The sequence below is a fragment of the Canis lupus genome, unplaced genomic scaffold, assembly GCF_011100685.1.
Source record: "Canis lupus familiaris isolate Mischka breed German Shepherd unplaced genomic scaffold, alternate assembly UU_Cfam_GSD_1.0 chrUn_S702H865, whole genome shotgun sequence".
NCBI classification, from domain to species: Eukaryota; Metazoa; Chordata; class Mammalia; order Carnivora; family Canidae; genus Canis; species Canis lupus.
Window position 1 is genome coordinate 1 of NW_023331650.1, and position 24,489 is coordinate 24,489.

A 24,489-nucleotide genomic window follows, 5' to 3' on the forward strand; every position below is an offset into this window, starting at 1 on the left:
CGTGGAGTCCGTGAGGCACGATCATCCTGACATTCGAGGCTTGCCGCTTGTGTCACCGATGTGCTCCTGCCTCTTTATCCCTCTTTCTGCTTTTTGGTTTGATGAATTATTTTTTCATGATTCTATTTTAATTGCTCCATTTTCTCCATTCGAGATTCAGCTTTCTTTCTTTTTTTATTTAATGATCTTCAATGATGTTGCTTCTCCTCTGCCAACTTCCTGGTTCTGCACATGTGTCTGCGTGTGTGTCCGTGTCTCTGTTTCTCGGTCAGTGTGCGTGGACACACCACATGATTTCAGTTCAGTCGGGGTCAGGCTGGAGAGTCAGGGCCTCCTGTCTACGTTCAGTTCTGCGACTGACGGCAGGTTTCCTAGGGCCCAGGTCAGGGCGACCCACTGGGGGCACCGCCGTCCACAGCTCACCCAGGGGAAACGAGGGAAGGGCCCGGAACGCACGACCAGGGGTTCAGGATGAGGACGGCCTCACCCCTTCTAGGCCAAGACCCCGACACCTTCTGTAGGGTTTGCCTTGGATTCAGGAGCCTAGGATCGTGGGGAGCTATTGCCCATCCCTGCCCCGGGGGGACTGTCATCTTCTGGGCCTCCAGAATGAGGGTACCGGTGCCCATGTGTGTGTTGTGTGTGTGTGTGTGTTTGAGGAAAATAATCCCTTTATTTAAAATACCAAAAATTCCAACTACTATAAGATACCACATGTAAAAAACAAGACATAGTCTTGAGATGTAAAGGACACTGTCCCTAGAAAGTGCCTCTCTTTTTCTATTATTCTTTTTTTTTTAATTTGGCTAATGGTGTCTACTGACACATATTTGGAATGTAATCTATTTATCAGCCAGCTGTTCTGGCCCAATGTGGATTTAGGATTTTAAAACATGTGTGGCTTTAGAGCTGTATAATAAAGTATAATCTTAAAATAAAAGTATCTTTTTAAAAGACTCTTATCATCGACATCACTGGTGACAGCAATAAATAGCAGACATTGTAATAGGTAGTTTTTTGCAGTATTTTACAGGTAAACAGCCCTGCCATATAGGTAACATTAGTGTGTTAGTCCTGTGCACACAGGACCTCGTGGGCCTGGACGCATGTACACACCAAGGAAGAACGTGTGGGTGGAGGTATGTCCTGCAGGTGACACCCGCCTCCAAGGTCATAGATATGAGGCCTCAGTGGCCTGGGACGTCTGGGGGAAGCACCCGCTAGGACACTCCCTATCCCACAGGCAAGATGCAGACCATCCCCGACGGGCACAACGCTTCTCCGGGTCAAACCGGGGAAGACTGGACAGTCGTGTCTGAACCCAGTGTGTGTCCAAGCTGGGGCCCTGGGTGCACACAGTCCTTCCCTGGGGCCTGTGGACAGGGGTGTGGTTGTGTCACTGTGTGCACAGGCCATCGCCTGCAGGGAGGGGGGCTCGGCAGCACGAGCGCTGCCCCTGCAGCTTCCTCCAGGAGTGGGTCAGGGAGGGGGTCCCAGGAAGTGAGGTCACTGCCGTGTCACAGAGCCCAACAGAACTCGGAACCCCCGTAACCAGGCACCCGCATCCAGTGCAGCCCCAGCTCAGGCTCACTTGGCTGGAGACATCTGCTACTGAGATGTTCTCTTGCTGCCGGCCCACGTCTGGGGGCTCTGGCTCCCAGGAACCCCAGGGGTGCGGCTTGTTCCTATGCTGTAGGCAGTGGCTCCAGCATAGGTACCAAGGTGTCAGGGCGGTGATCAGGAGGCGCCGTCAGGTAACACAGCGCAGGCCAGGCCAGGCCCCCTGTGCCACCATCCTGGGAGCCTCATCCCCTCCTCCTCAGGTTCAGGGAACCAGGGATGTGTGGGCAGGTCCCATCCAGGCTGGGGGACGCTGCAGGGCGGCACATTCCCCGGGGATCCCTTCAGGGTCACCCTGATGTCAAGGTGGGCAGGGGGGAAACAGGGTTCCTGAGGTCCTCTACCCGCCCCAGAGTCACCCCGAGGCCCTGCAGCCGCATCCCTTTGCTGTTCCCAGGGGCGGTGGGTGCCGCCTGCACTGTGGGGTGTCTGGGTGGAGGCAGCTGGGGGTGCGGCCCAGCCGAGGGGGCCAGACCGGGCGCTGAGGCCTCCTGCCTGGCTGCCGGGCACTGTCTCCACAGAGCTCCACCCGGGTCGTGGGGCGCGAGCGGGAGGAAGGGGTCGTCTGCCCCACCGCCTCCAGGAGCAGGGAGGTGCCCTGCGCAGCTAATGGAGGCCAGCGCGGGCTCAGGGTGAGTGCAGGGGCTGGGCCCCCCGACACCCGGGCCCCGATGCGGCAGGAAGGACCCCGGGTCCCAGAAGCCAGCCTGCTACCCCCCTGTGGCCCCCCACACTCCTGCTCCCACATGAGTCTGGATCCCCCCCTCCCCACACCTGCCCCCATGGCCCTGCCCCTGCCTGGGCCAGATGCAGAGTCCCTGCGCACAGATGTGTGGGAACATCAGAATAGAGCCCTCAGGGGAGGCCTGGTCCCCCGGGGGTTAGCGCCTGCCTTCCCCCAGGCCTGATCTCCGAGGCCCGGGATCGAGCCCCGCCTGGGCTCCCTGCACGGGCTGCTTCTCCCTCTGTCTGTGTGCTGCCTCTCTCGGTCCTCTCTCTGTGTCTCTGGAGGTCCTTGTAATGATCCAAATATTTTGAACATTTATCCTCTGAGATTGTTTCTTTATTGCATAGTTGGTCCTGTTTGTGTAAGAGACAGGCAGGGAGCTTGAGCGGGAGAGGGAGCCCCAGCTCCTCAAGCCCACGGGGCCCCAGCGCAGGGCCTGCCGGGGCGGGATCCCAGGTCTCTGGCGGCTCCCTGCAGGCTGCACGTCCCCTCTGTCCCACCTCAGGGTGCAGGGGCCGCGGCCGGGAAGGGGCATCAGATCGTCCTGACCAAGCTCACCCGGACGGAGCTGCTGGAGTACAAAGTCCGACAACTGCTGCTCGCCTTGCAGCGCAGGGACGTCATCTACATCTTCAGCTTTTTAGAGGATTATCGTACATTCGCCACCACGGACGAGGTGCTGGACCTGCTGTTCACCGAGTGAGCACCTGCCCCTCCGCAGCCCAGGGCTGGGCCACCTGCTGCTGGGGAGGCTGGGGATGGTGTGAGCTTCCCGGCCTCGGGCTGCTCCCCCGCCTGGAGCAGGGTCCCCCAGGGCCTAGCGGGGTCCTGGAGGGCAGCCCCGGGGCCTGGCCTGTGGCGGGTCGGCCAGAGGGGCTGTGCCTGTGCTCAGCAGCCGTCCTCCTCCCCGTGACCAGGCCTGTGCCTCCTCCCTCCCCCCCATCACCAGGGTCCTGAGCGGCCTGTTTCCCCATTGAAAGGGAGGTTTGAGAGTCCATCGGGGGTCTGTGTCCTGGGGCAGCCAGACAGGGAAACCCCGGGACCCCCCAAGCCCACTAAGATATGGGCCATGGGCCTGGCCAGAGCCCTTTCATGCTCAAGCCTTCAGGAGGCCCCAGCAGGTGCGGGCACTTCTCCGGGAGCTGCCCGTGGCCCCACGCACAAGCTGACTGCCCCCGGGGCACAAAGCTGACTGCCCCCGGGGCAAGGCCTAGTCGGGGTCAGAGGGTGAAGCCCCTATGATGAGAGGTCGCGTCCACAGGACGATTCATGGGATGTCCCTGCTCTCCTCTAGGTATGGGTGCATCGCAGATGCGTGGGGTAACAACGATGTGGTCCTGCAGTGCTGGAAACTGTGAGTGACTCCGGCTCCTGCAGGAGGGCCTTCCCTCTCCTGGAGGGCAGCGAAGGGGCTGTGGGGCGGTGGGGGGCTGCCCCCTCACCCCACACATCTGCAATTCCCGTGACAGGGAAAAGGTCTAATGCCCCTTCTGGAAAAGAGCAAAGGAGAGCGGTGGATGGGGTGTGGGCTTGGTGGGAGGCACTGAGACCCCTCAGGGAGACCTTCTCCATGCCCCCCCAACCCTCTCTCTGCCCCACACCTGGAGCCCAGAGCAGAGGGGGTGGGGAGCATCGTACTCCCCAGTCTGGTGGCACCTGGACCCGGGGGAACAGCAGGTGCTCAGGAGGGCCGGTGAGGGCTCCCGGACCAGGCGGCCCCCCCCCGTGGGAGAAGGGAGATTAGAGTCAGTGGAAGGACACCCCCGGGGGCCCCTCGGGAGGGAGGCAGCACAGAGACACAGGAAGGAAGGTGGCGGTCCCGGGCGGCTCCTGGCAAGGCCTGGCAGGACACAGAGCCCGAGCCCTCCTGCCTTGGAGCTTCCCAGAGCAACAGTGTGTGCAGTGAGGGCAATGACAGGCCAGACGCCCCCCGTCCCCTGATGCCTGCCGGTGGACTTAAGGGGCAGGTGGGCAGGGACCAGGCTGAGGAGGGAGCCCTGCTTCCCCAGGAGAGACGCTGATGGTCACCCCGCTGGGCCTGGGCTCCCCACACAGAGGTTGCATCCCAGCCCCTCCTCGGGGAGCAGGCCTGTGGCAGGCAGGACCACCAGGTGGCAGGGGGACGAGGAGCAGGACTGGTCTCCGACACCCTGCGCGGAAGGCCGGGTCCTGCAGGGCTTCCCCGGGACACCTGCATGTGACAGAGCCCTGTCTTCTGATGCCTGTTCCCGCCTGTCCCTCCCCAGGGCCATGTCCTTCATGATGGAAATATGGCTGAATTATTATGGGGACGACTTTCATCAGTTCCCAGAATTTCCCTCCCTTATAAAACTCCTGGAATTGTTAAGACAGCACATGCCAGGCACAGATGCGCATCTCCGGGCCCTGCGTCACCTGAGGCAATTCAGACGCCTCCATGCAGCAGAGCGAGAGGCTGGGGTGAGGAGGACTGGGGGTGGCCGAGCTGGGGATGGGGGGGCCGCGATCAGCCTCCTTGCTGCTGGACCAGGAGCAGGGGTGGGCTCACACCCCACCCCACGGGCTGCAGCCTGGGGACACCTCCCAGGGCTCTTGCCCTCACACACGTCGAGTGGCGGGAAGAGTGGCCTTGATTTGGGAGGGACGTGGACAGTCTGTCCTGGTGGTGATACTTTGTCTTCTTGGATCTACAGCTTTGGCCCGAGGAAAACACCCTGAACCCACTCTGGAGTGCACCCCAGCTCCGACCGTGGGGCCTGCTGCCCCGTGGGGCCTAGCTGCTGGGGCTGAGGGCTTGGCCTGCGATGAGCCGCCTGCTGGGGAGGCAAAGCCCCTGCAGATAGTGGTCACTGCTGCCCTGCAGGAGCCCCTGCACCCCTGGGAGCCCTGGAAGAGGAGCAGGCACCACCCCCTGCTCTCGAGGTCGTGGATGTGCCCCAGCCACCTCCTAACTCGATGGAGCAACTGGCCTCGGGGATGGAGCAACCTGTTGAACCACCCGAGGAGCCCGCCCCAGCTCCAACTGTGGAGCCTGGGGAAGGTTCCGGGTCTGAAGGGATAGTGGCTGCTGGAGATGAGGACTTGGTCAAGGCAGAGATGCTGGCTCCTGAGGTGAGGTGGTGCAACGTGCTGGTCGAACCTATGGTTCCCTGCCCCTATGAGGGAGGAGCCACCTGCTCCCATGGCCACCCCGGAAGAGTAGGCCCTGGTGCCTGCAATCGGGGTCCCCAGAGGGCCAGACCTGCAACCTGCCTCTGGAACAACCTGCTTCGATCCGTTAGCAGCCCCCTGACCACCTGCGGGGGCCCGCCCCAGCTCCCACCCGCGGGGCTCGTGAGGCTACAGCCCAACAGAGGCTTGCCCTCCCCTGTTTATTTCACTGTTTCTATTTTTGAGTTTTCTTAACCTGTATAAATAGCTTATAGAGTTTTAATTGCAATAAAGGATAAGTTAACTTCACACAAAATTGACTCTGATGCTTTTAAATTACACATCGTGGTACTTTAGGTCCATTCACAGTGTCAGAGGCCCCAGAGCCCAGGGCACTGGGAGACACAGCCGAGGATCTGGGGCTCCCCCAGCACAGGCAGAGGCCGGGAGGACAAAGGACAAGCCAGGTCTCTCCTGCCGCCGGGTGGCCCCGAGCTGTGCAGATCGTGCCCCCTACCCCGGAGGCACCCGACCCTGCACATTGGAGCTGCAGTAGTTCTGTGGGAGCTGACTCCAGAGCTGGACAGCTGGCCGCCGCTACTGTGGTTGTCCCTCCTGGTGTCACCCTGTACCTGGGCCTGAGCAGGGGCCCTCACAGGATAAAGAATCCCACTGAATTGTAGACCTGGTAGAGGGCTGGGGCAGCTCCCCCAGGTGCACACACCTGAGAATCAGCACAGCAAGCCCTCCCCCAGAAGACCAGCTCGAAGGTCAGAGGAAAAGCAGTTATTGACCAAGCAGCCTGGAAGTTCCAGGGGAAGTCAAGGGATTTACAGTATATGGAATCAGAGGATACTCCCCTTGTTTTTTCTTTCTGTTTGTTTCTGTTGTTTCTCCCACACCCTTTTTTATTCTTTTTATTTCTTCTTTTTTTCCCCCCCTTTTTCTCTCCTTTTCCAGTACAACATGTTGTTGGCCACTCGGCACTGAAGCAAACTGACTAGAAGGAAAAACTCACCTCAATACTAAAAATCAGAAACAGTCCTCTCTTCCCACAGAGTTACAAAATTTCGAATACCATTCAATGTCAGAAAGCCAATTCAGAAGCACTATTATACAACTACTGGTGGCTCTAGAAAAAAGCATAAAAGATTCAAGAGACTTCATGACTGCAGAATTAGATGTAATCAGGGCCAAAATTAAAAATCAATTAAATGAGATGCAATCAAAACTGGAGGTCCTAACGACAAGGGTTAACGAGGTAGAAGAACGAGTGAGTGACATAGAAGACAAGTTTATGGCAAGTATGGAAACTGAGTAAAAAAAATAGAAAGACAATTAAAAGACCATGAGGATAGGTTAAGGGAAATAAATCACAGCCTCAGAAGGAAAAATCTACGTTTAAATTGGGGTTCCTGAGGGGCGCCGCAAGGGACAGAGGTCCAGAAACTGTATTTGAACAAATCATAGCTGAGAACTTCCCTAACTGGGGGAGGGTAATAGGCATTCAGATCCAGGAGATAGAGAGATCCCCCCCCTAAAATCAATAAAAATCGTCAACACCATCGACATTTAATAGTGAAGCTTTGCAAATTCCAAACATAAAGAGAAGATCCTTAAAGCAGCAAGAGATAAGAAATCACTAACTTTATGGGGAGAAGCATTAGGGACAACAGCAGACCTCTCCACAGAGACCTGGCAGGCGAGAAAAGCGTCAGCAGGATATAGTCAGGGTCCTAAATGAAAAGAACCTGCAGCCAAGAATACTTTATCCAGCAAGGTCTCATTCAGAATAGCAGGAGAGATAAAGAGCTTCCAAGATAGGCAGAAACTGAAAGAATATGTGACCACCAAGCTGGCTCTGCCAGAAATATTAAGGGGGACCCTGTAAAAGAAAGAGGAGGTCCAAGGGAACTATCCACAAAAACAGGGACTGAATAGGTATCATGATGACACTAAATCCGTATCTTTCAATAGTACTCTGAACGTGAAATGGGCTTAATGACCCCATCAGAAGGTGCAGGGTTTCAGACTGGATAAAAAAGCAAGACCCATCTATTTGCTGTCTTCCAAGAGACTCATTTTGGACAAAAGGACACCTACAGCCTGAAAATAAAAGGTTGGAGAACCATGGACCATTCAAATGGTCCCTCAAAAGAAAGCAGGGGGTAGCCATCCTTATATCAGAGAAATTAAAGTGTGTCCCAAAGACTGTAGTGAGAGATGAAGAGGGACACTATATCATACTAAAGGATCTATCCAACAAGAGGACCTAACAATCATGAATATTTATGCCCCGAATGTGGAAGCCGCCAAGTATATCAGTCAATTAATAACCAAAGTTAAGACATACTTAAATAATAAAACACTTATACTTGGTGACTGGAATATAGCACTTTCTACAATTGACAGGTCTTCTAAGCACAACATCTCCAAAGAAACAAGAGCTTTAAATGCTTCACTGGACCAGATGGATTTCACAGATAGTTACAGAACTTTACAATCCAAATGCAGCTGAATACACGTTCTTCTCAAGTGCACATGGAGCTTTCTCCAGAATAGACCACATACTGGGTCACACATCAGGTCTTAACGGATACTAAAAGATTGGGATTGTCCCCTGCATAGTTTCAGACCATAATGCTTTGAAACTAGAACTATATCACAAGAAGAAGTTTGGAAGAATTTCAAACGTGGAGGTTAAGGACCATCCTGCTAAAGATGAAAGGGTCAACCAGGAAATCAGAGAAGAATTTAAAAGATTCATGGAAACTAATGAGAATCTTTGGGATGCAGCAAAAGCAGTCCTGAGGGGGAAATACATCGCAATACAAGCATCCATTGAAAAACTGGAGAGAACCCAAATACGAAAGCTAACCTTGCACTTAAAGGAGCTGGAGACAGAACAGCAAATAGATCCTACACCCCGCAGAAGAAGAGAGTTAATAAAGATTCGAGCAGAACTCAATGAAATGGAGACCAGAAGAACTGTGGAACAGATCAACAAAACCAGGGAGATGGTTCTTTGAAAGAATTATAAGATAGATAAAACCATTAGCCAGCCTTATTAAAAAGAAGACAGAAAAGACTCAATTAATAAAATCATGAATGAGAAAGGAGAGATCAGCACCAACACCAAGGAAATGCAAACAATTTTTAAAACTTATTATGAGCAGCTATACGCCAATAAATTAGGCAATCTAGAAGAAATGGACAGATTTCTGGAGAACCACAAACTACCAAAAACTGGAACAGGAAGAATAGAAAACCTGAACAGGCCGATAACAGGGAGGAAATTGAAGCAGTCATCATAAACCTCCCAAGACACAAAAAGTCCAGGTCCAGATGGCTTCCCTGGGGAATTCTATCAAACACTTAAAGAAGAGACTGTACCTATTCTACTACAGCTGTTTAAAAGACAGAAAGAGATGGAGTACTTCCAAACTTCCTCTATGAGGCCAGCATCACCTTAATTCCAAAACCAGACAAAGACCCACCAAAAAGGAGAATTAGAGACCAATATCCCTGAGGAACACAGATGCAAACATTCTCAACGAGATACCAGCCAATAGGATCCAACAATACATTAAGAAGATTATTCACCATGATCCAAGTGGGATTTATCCCCGGGATGCAAGGCTGGTTCAACACTCGTAAAGCAATCAGTGTGATTGATCAGATCATCAAGAGAAAAAACAAGAACCGTATGATCCTTTCAATAGATGCAGAGAAAGCATTTGACAAAATATAGCATCCATTCCCGATCAAAACTCTTCAGAGTGTAGGGATAGAGGGACCATTCCTCAGCATCTTAAAAGTCGTCTACGAAAAACCCAAACAAATGTCATTCTCAATGGGGAAACACTGGGAGCCTTTCCCCTAAGTCAGGAATGAGACAGGGTTGTCCACCTCTCACCATTGCTATTCAATATAGTACTAGAAGTCCTAGCTTCAGCAATCAGGCAACAAAAATAAATAAAAGGCATTCAAATTGGCAAAGAAGAAGTCAAACTCTCCCTCTTCCCAGATGACATGATACTGTACATAGAAAACCCAAAGCCTCCACCCCAAGATTGCTAGAACTCGTACAGCAATTTGGCAGTGTGGCAGGATACAAAATCAATGCCCAAAGTCAGTGGCATTTGTATACACTAACAATAAGTCTGAAGAAAGAGAAATTAAGGAGTCAATCCCATTTACAATTGCACCCAAAAGCATAAGATATCTAGGAATCAACCTAACCAAAGGGGGTAAAGGATCTATACCTGAAAAACCACAGAACACTTCTGAAAGAAATTGAGGAAGACACAAAGAGATGGAAATATATTCCATGCCCATGGATTGGAAGAATTAATATAGTGAAAATGTCAATGCTACCCAGGGGCAATTTACACATTCAATGCAATCCTTATTAAAATACCATGGACTTTCTTCAGAGAGTTGGAACAAATTATCTTAAGATTAGTGTGGAATCAGAAAAGACTTCGAATACCCAGGGATTTATTGAAAAAGAAAACCATAGCTGGGGGCATCACAATGCCAGATTCAGGTTGTACTACAAAGCTGTGGTCATCAAGACAGTGTGGTCCTGGCACAAAAAAAGACACATAGATCAATGGAACAGAATAGAGAATCCAGAAGTGGGCCCTCGACTTTAAGGTCAACTAATATTCGACAAAGGAGGGAAGACTATCCACTGGAAAAAAGACAGTCTCTTCAGTAAATGGTGCTGGGAAAATTGGACATCCACATGCAGAAGAAAGAAACTAGACCACTCTCTTCCACCAGACACAAAGATAAACTCAAAATGGATGAAAGATCTAAATGTGAGACAAGATTCCATCAAAATCCTAGAGGAGAACACAGCAACAACACCCTTTTTGAAACTTGGCCATGGCAACTTCTTGCAAGATACATCCATGAAGGCAAGGGAAAGAGAAGCAAAAATGAACTATTGGGACTTCATCAAGATAAGAAGCTTTTGCATAGCAAAGAAACAGTCAACAAAACTAAAAGACAAACCTACAGAATGGGAGAAGATATTTGCAAAAGACGTATCAGATAAAGGGCTAGTTTCCAAGATCTATAAAGAACTTCTTAAACTCAACAGCAAAGAAACAAACAATCCAATCATGAAATGGGCAACAGACTTAAACAGAAATCTCACAGCGGAAGACATAGACATGGCCAACACACACATGAGAAAATGCTCTGCATCACTTGCCATCAGGGAAATACAAATCAAAACCACCATGAGAATACCACCTCACACCAGTGAGAATGGGGAAATTAACAAGACAGGAAACCACAAATTTGGAGAGGATGTGGAGAAAGGGGAACCCTCCTGCACTGTTGGTGGGAACGTGACCTGGTGCAGCCACTCTGGAAAACTGTGGAGGTTCCTCAAATAGTTAAAAATAGAACTGCCCTAAGACCCAGCAATTGCACTGCTGGGGATTTACCCCAAAGATACAGATGCAGGGAAACGCCGGGACACCTGCACACCAATGTTTCTAGCAGCAATGTCCACAATAAGCCAACTGTGGAAGGAGGCTCAGTGTCCATTGAAAGATGATGGATAAAGAAGCTGTGGTCTCTGTATACAATGGAATATTCCTCAGCCATTAGAAACGACAAATACCCACCATTTGCTTCAACGTGGATGGAACTGGAGGGTATGATGCTGAGTGAAGTAAAGTCAATCAGAGAAGGACAAACAGTGTATGTTCTCATTCATTGGGGAAAATAAATAATAGTGAAAGGGAATATAAGGGAAGGGAGAAGAAATGTGTGGGAAATATCAGAAAGGGAGACAGAACATAAAGACTCCTAATTCTGGGAAACGAACTGGGGGTGGTGGAAAGGGGAGGAGGGTGGGGGTGAGTGGTGACGGGCACTGAGGGGGACACTTGACGGGATGAGCACTGGGGGTTATTCTGTATGTTGGTAAATTGAACTCCAATAAAAATTATTTTATTAAAAAAAGAAAGAAAGAAAATTAAGGGCTAATAATAAAAAGAAAAGAAAAAAGAACAGGTAAAAGTGCATAAGTAAGCCTAAAGAAAGAAAGCTACTTATGATGACAGAGACAATAACTAAGTATATAGAAAGAAACATACAATAAGGAAATCTGCAAAGGAATAAATTATTCATTTAAAGGGTTAAATTGGAAACAAACAAAAAATATCACACAATACCAGCAGAAATGCATATATTTTTCAGAGCACCATGATTTAGGAATGCCTTAGAATCTAACCTCTTAGGTCAGACTTATTAGTATGGAGTATTTTTCCAGGTATCATTGTTTTTAGGTTGAACTGAATAGATTCTTGTAAGTTTTTTGGCCCTCAATTTTTTAAAACATAGTTACTTTGGACTAGGGGTACATTACAAAATAAATATTTTTAAAATTGCTTAAACACACGCACACGCACACACACAAAACATCAAAAACACAGCAGGATTAATTAAGAATAAATGAAGGAAACATGCTAATATCAAGAATAAAAATTGGAAATTCACTTTAAGTTCTGTAAGACATTTCAAACTCAGAGTATTTTTAGAGCAAACTTTTATAATAATAAACTTATAATTAAATTATAGAAGTTGTTTGAAAACCAATCTTAATAAAAATAGTAAAAAAATGAAAACTTTGCTGTATAGTTTTTAAAATTGAATTTTAAACTAAAATTCTATTCACATATGGCTTGTCTTATTAATTATTCATATTTAAAGAGAATATTCACCAATTGTATGTAAGCTTTCCTGGAGAATAAAAGACAAAAAAAAGAGGCTCACTATATTGCTACAGTGAGCCAACATAATGTTAATATTAAAATCTGACAAAACATAATATGGACATAAAATTACAGACTAACGTATTTTATTAGCAAAGAGGGAAAAATGTTAAAACATTAGCAAACTGAATCCAGCAATATATTTAACTAATGATATGACCACGGAATGGAAAGGAACAAAGAATTACTATTATAAAATCAATGGATTTAATTTATTATACAAACAGAAAAAATAAAAATATGAACATCCTAATAGATTCAGAAAAGCAAATGATACAGTTGGGCTCCCACCTTAAAACTTTTCCAAGCCAAATCGGGGCACCAGGGGTGGCTCAGGTCAGTTAAGCATCTGCCTTCAGCTCAGGTCATGATCTCAGGGTCATCCTGGGAGGGACCCCCTGCATGGGCACCCTGCTCAGTGAGGCGTCTGCTTCTCCCTCTCCTTCTGCTGCCTTTCCCCCAGCTTGTGCTGGCTCTTGCTCACGTCGCTCTCTCCCTCTCTAATACGTAAAATCTTTAAAAAAATCCCAAGCCAAAGGATAGAATGAAACCTTGAAAAATCTGATAAAAATTTTTTGGCTGAGATACCTCGCTAGTTATCAAATACCCATGTGCTCTGCATATTCCCCATCTTCCAGTGTAGTTAAGTTGACTGAGCCACTTGTTGATACCCAGTCAAAAATCTGTGAGCAAAGCATGGACTACCTGGAACATCAATCATCCTCCAGTTGTCTTTCTTTCAAAGAAGCAAACATTCCTTGTAAATGAGAAAAATCACAGATGGAGAAGACCTTTCAGAGCCATAGTCACAGAACACAAAATTCACTCTGCTTGATTTCTAGAAATGTTTATTGTAGGATACCATAGACTAGAATGAGTTGTATTTCCCACTCCCTCTGACTGTAATAAGGGCAACATTTTATAATGAAATAAAATAGCATTTCATTTTAAGAAATGGGTTAAGTCAGTTAAGTGTATGATTCCTGGTTTGGCTCAGGTCATGATCTCATGGGTCTTGAGATGGAGCCTGGATTGAGCTCCCAGGTGAGGCAGGGAATCTCCTTGAAGATTCTTTCCCTCTGTCCCACCCTCCTGACTCATACATGTATTCTCTCCTCTCTCTCTCTCCTCAAATAAATAAGTCTTTAAAACAAATAAGTAAATTAAGATGTTATTTATTTCTACAAAATTCTAAGCATTACCTTTTTAGTCAGCATAAATGAAGTTTAATGGCATAGGTAGTAAAAACAGATGCTTGGAAAAAATAGCACTAACCAGGTGTAGTCTTCAAAATGATATTCCTCTATACTAAGTATAAAATCATTTGCCATGAATGGATCTCTGTGGGTGCCTGGAGAGTCCTCTGAGTAGTCTATGTGGTCCTTACCCCTGCTATGTACAATTTAATTAAAACACTACTAGCATGATACAATTGTAATTTGCCCTCCAGTCATAATAAAGTAGTAGACTTTTTCCCTACATGTAGTAAAACCTCAAAACTAATAAAGATAATATTTGAGAAAAAATATAATGGAATTTATGTGGAATTATGTAAAAAGGTGAGGGAAAACAAAACCCTGATGCTAAATAAGAAAAGCCAAGATGATGAGGAATATCAGTCATTAACAGAGAGGTAAAGTGGATGATAAATAAAAGAAAACAACAGAGGATAAACTAAGAAATATCTAAAACAAACAAACCCCAAAACAACAACAACAAAAAAAATAGCAACTCCAAACAAGCTCTATATATCGATGTTAAAAAGTAAACGAGGTGGGATCCCTGGGTGGCAGCAGTTTACCGCCTGCTTTGGCCTGGGGCGCGATCCTGGAGACCTGGGATCGAATCCCACGTCGGGCTCCCGGTGCTGGGAGATCTCTCTCTCTCTGTGTGACTATCATAAATAAATAAAAATTAAAAAAAAAAGTAAACGAGGTTTCAAAATTCTGTATTGCTGTGAGATTTTTTTAAAATGCAGATTCCTGAACTGAAATAAAATGCAGAGGAAGAAATCATAGAATATGTATTTTATTGTTTTATTTTATTTTTTAAGATTTTATTTATTCATGAGAGACACAGAGAGAGAGAGGCAGAGACACAGGCAGAGGGACAAGCAGGCTCCCTGAGGGGAGCCCGTGAGGGACTTGATCCCAGGACCCCAGGATCACAACCTGAATCAAAGGCAGATGTTCAACCACTGAGATACCCAGGTGCTCATAGCACATCTATTTTTAAAGATACTTTCATAACAATAATGATAAAGATTAATTAAATACTTGTGAAATGCCAGATATATAGTTAATTGTTCCAAATCATTATATTATAAAATTGTCCCAGCAACTCAATAAGATATATACTGCTGTTCCAATTTTATCAACAAGTGAAGTTATTGGGGGCTAAAAGAATCACTAAGTTCACACACAATAAACAGAAGCTTCAGAATTCAATTTCTATTGAAATTGCATATTCCTGTCTGACCTGTCTGACTCCAATGCATTCGCTCTTAAATACCACATAAAATGCTTTCTGTTATAAGGCACTATGTTGATCAACATATTTTTTAGGAAAGGAGATTTCAGATTTTAGGAGACAGATACAGAGAAGCACAGATGTATTGTCTGAATATTTTACAATAATTAAGTCTTATGCTGTATTTATCAATGATCCTGATGATAAAATAAGTTATCAAAAAAGGGAGGAATTAGAACAGCGATCCCTGACCAACAGGGTTCTACAATGGGAAAATAATTAATACTTTATTATTACAATGTGTTAACCCTACCAGAAATTGTGATGTTAAAACTAAGTAAGGACATCAATTTAATACATAAGACATAAATGAGACGTCCTTCTTCCTCCAAATATACATGCTAGCATCTTATCACCTTCTGCTCTGTTCAGGAATCTGGTACAATAACCATTGTTTTCAAGCATGATTAAGAAGAGACAATGAGAGACACAGATTTGAGTATGTTCTAAGAATCACACACCAGGGGGCACTTGGGCGGCTCAGCTGATGAAGGGACTGCCTTTTGCTCAAGTCATGATCTGGGGTCTTGGGATGGAGCCCCATATGTGGCTCCCTGCTCAGCGGGGAGTCCGCTTCTTCCTCTCTCTCTGCCCCTTCTTCTGCTAGTGCTCTTCCTCTCTCTCTCTCTCAAATATATAGATAAATTAATTAATTAATCAATTGATTTAAAAAATGAAAAAAAAAATCAGACAATTTACTTGAAAATGTAACCAAAGAGGAGAGAGAGAAACTACATCATGAGTTTCTGTCATATTTATTTATTTATGACCGTCACACACACACACACACACACACACACACACACACAGAGAGAGAGAGAGAGAGGCAGAGACACAGGCAGAGGGAGAAGCAGGCTCCATGCACCGGGAGCCCGACCTGGGACTGGATCCCGGGTCCCCAGGATCGCACCCTGGGCCAAAGGCAGTGCCAAACAGCTGCGCCACCCAGGGATCCCGAGTTTCTGTCTTTTAACAATGATCCTTCCTGCCAGCAAAATCAAGATGTCTGATTATTTCAAATCCCGGTAGGTAGTTCTTTGTCTTGGGGACTGGGAGAGAGAGCTGGAAAATCCGAAGGGAGAAGACAGGCAAAAGAAATTTTCTGGAAATGAAAAAAAAAAAAAAGTCTCCTTCTGTATATTGAAAAACACCTTTCACCATTTTGTCACCCTACTCTCTGTGTACACACCAAACCTGGGTGGATATAGCCAAGGACCTTCTCCAGTGTTCCACTAAGCTGCTGAGCTAGTTGGATCAAGACCGCATTGACTCGTATGAATAAACTCACTGCCTACCCCAAGCCATTGAGGCTAGTGTGTTTTAGTACTGAGAAGAGGATGGATTTTTATTTTTATTTAGGATGGATTTTTAAAAACACAACGTGATATATTACTATTAGTCTGTTTTTGCACGGCAAGACAAAGCATGGTCATGGCAAAGCAAAGAACAGCTTATCAACAATATTTATTTCTTATTCATTGTACATGAAAATTGTTGGTAGCTATGGGTTAACGGGGGGTTATTCTGCCTGTTTTTTCTTAATTCGAGGATCTAGGCCAAAAGAATGGGTTCTATCTAACCCATACTGTTCTCTTGCTTACAATGGAAGTGCAAGGGAAGGAGAAAAATGATCCATGCAAATTTGTGTTCAGATTGAAGTTTGTGGTTAGAGATGGGATGTATCTTACCTGCTCACGTCCGAATGGCTGAGCGAGTAACACGGTCAGGCCCTACATCAAGGGAGCAGGAAAGTATACTATCTTAAGAGAGGGGAGATAGAAGAACTACTTGCAAATGAAATGTAACTTCTCACAATGTCTATATTATGAAATGTTTCCTTTAGGGGGGGACACAGAACTTTGTAAACACATTCATTAATACGTCTTATACAATAGGAACCTTCATCGTAGGAAGCATAAGAAGGAATGTAAAGAAAGGTGACTTTAGGTCAGTTAAGGTCAGATTTTCTGCCAAAAGTGTGACAAATATTTGAGCTGAAACCATGATCTAAATTTTTGGTACACTAAGAATTTTGGATTTCAGAGTTTCAGATGCGCAATTGTGGAATATTTTAACATGCTTAAGGCAAACAAAATTGTGGGGCAACTTGGTCCATTCTTTTACATTCAGCCATTCCATAGCTTTGTATCTAAAGTGCCTTTCTTAGAAAAGGCTAATGACTGTCACTTAATATTCAGAATGATTGAATTGTAATTGTCTTTGTCTTGTAATTGAGGATTTTGCTCCATTTTATGTGTATAATTACTGATATGTTGGTTCAATGTACTGTCTTACTATTTGCTTCCTCTAACAAGTCTCACTTGTTATATTGTCTTTCTCTTTGCCCTTGTTTTTCAACAGATGTAACTTTATGGGGAGTGGAGTATTTATTTTGCTTCTTATTTGCCTTCTTACTTTTTGAACTTGAGGAATACTGTATTTTGTAAGTCCTGGAAAACTCTCACCGTTAACTCTTTGAATATGGCTTCTGCCCTGTTCTTTTCTTTTTTTTGAACCTTAGACCATTTTACTATGCTTCATATAGTCTGTTTGTATATTCATGAGATCTTCTTTCCTGGAAGAAGGAATTTCCTCCTTTCTATGTTTCTGTAGTTCTATCTGGATATTTTCTTCAGGCCTTTCTTCCCTGTGGCTAATTCTCTCTCTCAGTAACATATACCAATAATCCTATTTCTTAGTGAATTTTTTTTCTCCAAGTGAAGTGAATGATTTAACATACACATGCGATTATATATAAATGTAATATGTGTGCTCATGCCACATGACTTTTTAAAAATTTTTATTTATAATAAGTATAATTTCTTTTACCAATGGACTGGACCCAGTAATATGTCTTCAGCCCAGTGTACTGGTCCCATCTTCACATATGGTCTGGTCCTTTGCTTTAAGGAGATTTCTTCCTCTACTTCCAATCCCTACTCACCTACTAACACAAAGGTTTGGGATACCAGCTACTACATGGCTGGAAAGGGGTGAACGAGGGCAGCTAGCTGCAGCACCATCTCCTCCTACACAACCATCACATGCTGGGGGATGCCAGGGCTCTGGTATAGCAGGCCTCTGATGTAAGCCCTAGTAGGACAGAAATATCCAGGAATTCTGCTCTGAGAACAGCACACTGCCTAAGTTGCAGTGTAGCAGCAGTGATTTATTTCATAGGGAGTTTGTTCAGACTCAATAAGCCAATGTATATAAAACCATAAGAACACTGCCTGGACCACAGGAAGCACACCATAAATGTTACTTGTTAGAACTACTTTTTAATAATTACTAATTACTAGAGAGGAATTTTTGCAAGATCATTCATGAGTTCAGTGTTCAACGCCTAAAATTAAAAAAAATATTAACGGCTATGTTATTATGCTATGTGATTACTATATATCAAAAATGATCTGCAATAAATGAGGATATTTTAGAGTCAGATAGACATTGGTTTGCTGTAACTAACTATAAACACTTTCATGAGTTAACTGTGTAGTTGTTTTATTTTCTGAAACATTGTATACAAATATCATCTTAATAAATGTCCTCTGAGGAAGATCGCCACAAATATCCCATGTAAAACCTATAATATAGTGCAGATCTGGAATAGGTACTCAATGGCTATTTCCTTTCCTGGGGTGACACTAGTCCTTCACCTTTCTACTTCCAAAATATAAACTGGCACAATGTTTGTGTGCAAAGATGTTCATCAATATAAACATATGGTAGACAGTGATAGATGGACAAATAAATAGAGGAATTCAATATCTGATAGAGTAGAGCTTATTAAATACTTCTTTGTTGATATAAAACATATATTTGGCCTTTTGCCTTCTGGTTTGCTTCTCTGCCTCTTTCAAATCTGTCTTTCAAGATCATTGAGCATCTGAGACGTACTTAATGGAGTAGTGTTTTCCTGTATGTACTCAGAATGAAGTGAGTTGACAAAGCATAATTCATGGAAAGTGTCTTTCTTTTTTTCTTTTTTTTTTGTCCTAGAGCAAAAGGACATTTTCTACTCCTCTGTTTCTGAAATCATGGAAATCTCTGTCAGTTACTATATATAAGTATATTTATATTTATATTTATATTTATATTTATATTTATATTTATATTTATATATATTACTTGTAGGGGCGCCTGGATGGCTTAGTCAGTTATGTGTCTGCATTTACCTCAGGTCATCATCCCAGGACCCTGGAATCCTCGTGGGATCTTCCCTGGGCAGAGACACCACCACCACCACCCCCCCGCCCACCTCTGCAGTAGCAGGCTCCCTGCTCAGCGGGGAGTCTGCTTCTCCCCTCACTCCCACCTAGCCTGTACTCTCTGCCACTTTCTCTCTGTCTCTGTCTCTCTTCCTCATCTCTCTCTCTCAGATAAATTTTAAAAATCTTAAAAAAAAATCATTACCTATATGCTTTAGAATTGTAGGAAAAAATAGCCTTCTGCTTTCCTAAATGTTACAAAGTAAATATTATAAACAGTGTTTTATATGGTCCTAAAAAAATCTGAAGAAACATTCTGATTCTAAAAAACATAAGAACCAGAACATTTCTTTCTTTTTTTTTCAAGTTTTTATTTAAATTCCGGTTAGTTAAGATATAGTGTAATACTAGTTTCAGCTGTAGAATTTAGTGATTCAACAATCACATACACCTGGTGCTCATCACCAGTGCCTTCCTTAATAACCACCACCTATTCAAACCGTCTCCCCACCCACCTCCCCTCCACTAACCCTCAGCTCCTCTTTATATTTAGGAGTGGCAAAAAAAAGGAAGGAGGGAAGGTAGGAAGAAGGAGGAATGGAAGGAAGGAAGTAAGGAAGGAAGGAAGAAAAAAAGAAAGAAAAGAAAGAAAGAAGAAAGAAAAACACGAAAAGAAAGAACAGAAACGCACCGACTCCTCCCCTCCCCTCCCTCCTCTCCCCCTCCTCCCCCTCCTCCCCTCCCCTCCCCTCTCCCCTCCCTCCCCTCCCCTCCCCTCCCCCCCCCCCCCCTCCCCCCCTCCCCTCCCCTCCCAGAAAAGAAAAGAGAAAAGAAAAAAGAAAAAGAAAGAAAAGTGGCAAACTAGGCCCAGAACATTTCTTTTGGAGGAAAGATATTCAAGATCCTGGTTGAGCTTCTTTATTTGTCAGGAAAAAAAAGAAGAAGGAGAAGGGGAAGGAGTAGAAACAACTGAAAAAAAAACTAATCTAAAATCGATTAACTTTTAATACACAATAAAATGATAGCAACTGGTTTGTGAAAGCAAAGCTTTCCCTACTCATTATTCTGGTTCTTCCAGGATTTAAGAGAGCTTCCATATGTAAATAATTCACTTATGGTTACAGCATCCACTCTTTAGCAGTTATGGAGCTCTGTTCTAACCCGACCATACACTAACCAATTATTTTAAAATGTTAGCAGTTAGACTGTTGTTAGCACATCTTATTCTCGAGAAAAGAGGAGGAGAGTTAGTCTGTACCAATGAGAAATCATGACATCAGTTTATTTTTTTTTAATTTATTTTTTATTGGTGTTCAATTTACTAACATACAGAATAACCCCCAGTGCCTGTCACCCATTCACTCCCACCCCCCGCCCTCCTCCCCTTCCATCACCCCTAGTTCGTTTCCCAGAGTTAGCAGTCTTTACGTTCTGTCTCCCTTTCTGATATTTCCCACACATTTCTTCTCCCTTCCCTTATATTCCCTTTCACTATTATTTATATTCCCCAAATGAATGAGAACATATAATGTTTGTCCTTCTCCGACTGACTTACTTCACTCAGCATCATACCCTCCAGTTCCATCCACGTTGAAGCAAATGGTGGGTATTTGTCATTTCTAATAGCATCAGTTTAGAGTTAGGCAGCCTATTTCTTGTACATCAGCAAAGTTAAAACACCATTATGTCAACCCTTTTTCCACATGTGCCCTGGATAAGTTTTCTTTCTTTCTTTCTTGAATGAAGTTATTAGTTTAATTTTTAAATTTATTGAATCACTTTCCTAGTCACATCTGAGGCAGGTGAGCCAGGATGATTCTCAGTGGGGGGCTAAATCAAAGAGGTTATTGCTCAGAAGATTATCATGACCAGTCAAGGCAGTTTTAGCTTCAAGTACATTTTACAGGTCATTGGTTCCCACCTAAAGTAATCTCTCTAAAGTTCAGTCTGGGTACGAAAAAGAGAGAGATACAAGAGTATCTCTTTCCATTTATAACCAGGACTTAATTGATCTCAGCAGATTTCCTAATTGCAGAGTTTACCTCACGTAGGTCATCTGTTTCCTCATCTGTAGAATCTTGCTGTCATAATCAGCACTTTAGGTATTATACCAAGGCAGCAGAAATCCCTTTCTCTGTGTGTTATAGGATGAAGAATTATTATAGCTTGTTCCTAAAATAACGCATTTGGCTTTGAGTGCAAAGCCACCAAGGAAGCGTATCAGTTTTAAGAATTGAATGCACTCTGAACAGAAAGAAAGCACAGTATCTTATTACTTGAATACTATTTATGTTTGCTCATACATTTAAAACTTGTTTGTTATCTCTTTTGGAATAAATGCTCTTTATCACTCTGTAGAATGGTTTCACCATGAATCTACAGATATCTTAGGTTAATTTAAGTGGGATGGTGAAGGGTCTAATAAAATCAATGTCAGAGTATTGTTTTTTTTTAATTTTTTATTTATTTATGATAGTCACAGAGAGAGAGAGAGAGAGAGAGAGAGGCAGAGACATAGGAGGGGGAGAAGCAGGCTCCAGGCACCGGGAGCCCAATGTGGGACTCGATCCCGGGTCTCCAGGATCGCGCCCCGGGCCAAAGGCAGGCGCCAAACCGCTGCACCACCCAGGGATCCCAATGTCAGAGTATTGTATTGAGTAAAGTGTCTCATATTTTTTTCTATTTTTCTCTGCTAAGTATTTAATAACTATATTACATTAAAATAAGGTAAAATATGATTCACTTATCCTAACTAGACTATTAGCTAATAATAATTATTATTGTTATTGATCCCGTAGCCTGATTTCTTTTAGCAGTTATCAAATACCTGAAAAGAATCTTGTCTCTCCACATTTTTCCTAATGTATCTGTGTACAGGGTTATTTCTAAATGTTTAGCTCACCCCCCCCCACACACACACACAGGGTCATCCGCATCCTGTGACCATGCTGTCCCTAGGAAGAACCTCTTCACGACTGCCCATTGTAGATGGAGAGTCCCACATAAATACAGCAAGAAAATGTGTTTGGGGTTCTAAAGAGTTGTCTGCTTACCTTAACATGTTTACCTTTTGGAAACTGTACTGTATAGGCTATTGATGAGATTCCTGGGAAGTTGTAATGAACTCAGAATTGAGGCCAGCGCTTGCTTCTTCCCCTTTTCCCAAACAAAATCCTCCCCCACACAAGTGATGATGATGTGCTCAGTGTAGCTCACGGATGGGCCCTAAGAACCCCGCTGCATACTGTGATTGGATGCATATTCTCTTAGCTCCTCCACGGATGCCAGCCCTGCCTAGGTGTCATGAAGCTTCCCAGAACGCACAGTCATTCACTGTAGATCTCTTACTGAAATGTGTATTTTATTTAATGCAAGTATATTTTGGAACAGATTTGTAATTTGTACAATTTAATGCTTTAGTTATTTTTTTCTATTCTCATTTACTTTGTATTTTCATTGTATAGAGCAGACAGATGTTGGGTCAAGCAACTATTGAAGAGAAATACAAAGAAAATATGAAAGACTCATTCTTTTATTTTTTAAAAAAATTTTTAAATATTTTATTTATTTATTCATGAGAGACGCAGAGAGAAAGAGGCAGAGACATAGGCAGAGGGAGAAGCAGGTTCCATGCAGGGAGCCCGATGTGGGACTTGATCCCGGGACTCCAGGATTACGACCTGGGTGGAAGGCAGGCACTAAACCGCTGAGCCACCCAGGTGTCCCTGAAAGACCCATTTAAAAAAAAATAAATGTGAGCTAAAGAATTAGTTCACATTTGAAGTATGACATTGTATTTATTTGCAAATTCTTTTTATATTCTGATTGCTTTTAGAAATTATTAATTCCAGTCCAAACTGAAATTGGACTCTGTTTTCCCACATTTCAGTCACTTTCATTATCATTAAATGCAAGCACTTCAGGTTATTGTTTCACGCCATCTACTGAAGTTTTAATAATAAGGTCAAATTTTTGTTATGCAAGCATAAAGAGGTATTTTACTTTGGTTCCACCACTGGTTGTATATTGAGTTTTCCTGAAAATGATGTTTAATCGATAGGAAATAATTAACTACTGCAGTTATACAAGATTCCCAAATCTCTTAAATATTTCTATATTATGTATTGTCTTATAATCACATGAGAATAAATTGTCTGTAGAATGACTCCTCAAGCAGAACTAGTACCACTAGCTTAATACTACTCTGATGAATATATAGATGGAAGAAATCCTGCCTCTCCTATGATACAACTACTAGAGATACCAGGTGCAAGTATGCTAGTATCTGCACACAAATGTCCACATATGTCCACAAGTTCTATAAAAGTCAGATTGTTTAATAAAAATTAAGATGTTAAGCTGGTAGCATTGCATTTAAAAAAATGGCTATAGCCAATTGATATATAAATGTGTCAGTCTGTACTATCTCAACTGAAGAAATGGAAACTCTACTCAAAGTAGCTTAAAACAAAAAACCAAAAACCAGCAACAAAAACTACTTTGTGTTTGTGTTAATATCAATGATGGTTCATACAGGGGATCAAGTGGTGCTCTCTTACCATTGTTTCATATTAAGCAAATTACTATTAAGTACCAAAAGCATTGCCTTTTTCATACAAACTTTATTCTCAAATAGACTACTTTCTGGAAATCTAAATAATAGCCCTAGCACCCCTACGATTGCATCTTGTCATTTTACTAAAATCTACACAGTAAGATTTTCATATGAACTCAAACTCTAATTCTCCTTGAGCAATGAGCCCATTCACAGGTCAATCCTCTGGGGCTTGGGCTTGACTAAATAGCCCTGGGATATATGCTGATTCCCAGAGGTGGAACATAGGGTCCATTCCACTCAAATTATATGAATAGGAGAAAGGGAAATGTGTTCCCCAAAGAGAAGGTTTTAGAACCATGATAAGAATGCAGAAATAGAGGATTTGACTACATTTTACAGTCCAGCTGTTCAACATGCATTCTTAATCTGGTAACTCAATTTTTAAAGTGCCAGTTACTAATACCATGCATCTATTCCAAAAACTGAAAGCAGTCATGTCCTATATGCAGTCTTATCACATTACTGCATCCTGGTCCAAGTCAGCAGTAGAACACCCTTAAAGACATTTAGGTTTCTTTTTACCAGCAGTTTTAAAATCCTACAAGACAGTGATCAATGCCAGAAAGATTGCAACCTGGAAGAAGAGGAGAGGGAGTTCTATCATTTAGCAGCATATCAGTGATTTGATTAGTTTCCATAGCTTTCTGTTCCATCTCGGAATGTGGCTATCAATTCAAAACTCTAACTTGAGAAGCAAAGGCAGATTTAATCTGTTAGTCTTTCAAGATGCATGCAAAGTGGTGGTTCTTTAATGGACACAACAGAGAGTTTCATTATCCGGATTTTGTCCTACTTCTCCCCTAATTCTCTATTTAAAATCCTCAAGATTGACTTTTAATATTCTTCTGCTGTTGGTCT

At 43.9% G+C, this 24,489-nt stretch overlaps 1 protein-coding gene across 1 annotated transcript; it reads left to right on the forward strand.

Annotated features, from left to right (window-relative positions):
• Positions 1 to 1,614: 1,614 nt before the first annotated feature.
• Positions 1,615 to 5,731, forward strand: LOC119879373 (ral guanine nucleotide dissociation stimulator-like). The gene is made up of 7 exons (XM_038589678.1): positions 1,615 to 1,754; positions 2,142 to 2,252; positions 2,853 to 3,046; positions 3,642 to 3,701; positions 4,594 to 4,786; positions 5,020 to 5,092; positions 5,190 to 5,731. The coding sequence occupies exons 1-7, from the start codon at positions 1,617 to 1,619 to the stop codon at positions 5,729 to 5,731; spliced, it is 1,311 nt and encodes a 436-aa protein (XP_038445606.1). The 5' UTR covers positions 1,615 to 1,616.
• The last annotated feature ends 18,758 nt before the right edge of the window (positions 5,732 to 24,489 follow it).

Coding starts and splice junctions, on each gene's coding strand:
- LOC119879373 (XM_038589678.1), top strand. CDS start 1,617: ATGTTCTCTTGCTGCCGGCCCACGTCTGGGGGCTCTGGCTCCCAGGAA. Junction 3,702..4,593: donor GTCCTGCAGTGCTGGAAACT/GTGAGTGACTCC, acceptor GTCCCTCCCCAG/GGCCATGTCCTTCATGATGG. Junction 4,787..5,019: donor CAGCAGAGCGAGAGGCTGGG/GTGAGGAGGACT, acceptor TTGGATCTACAG/CTTTGGCCCGAGGAAAACAC.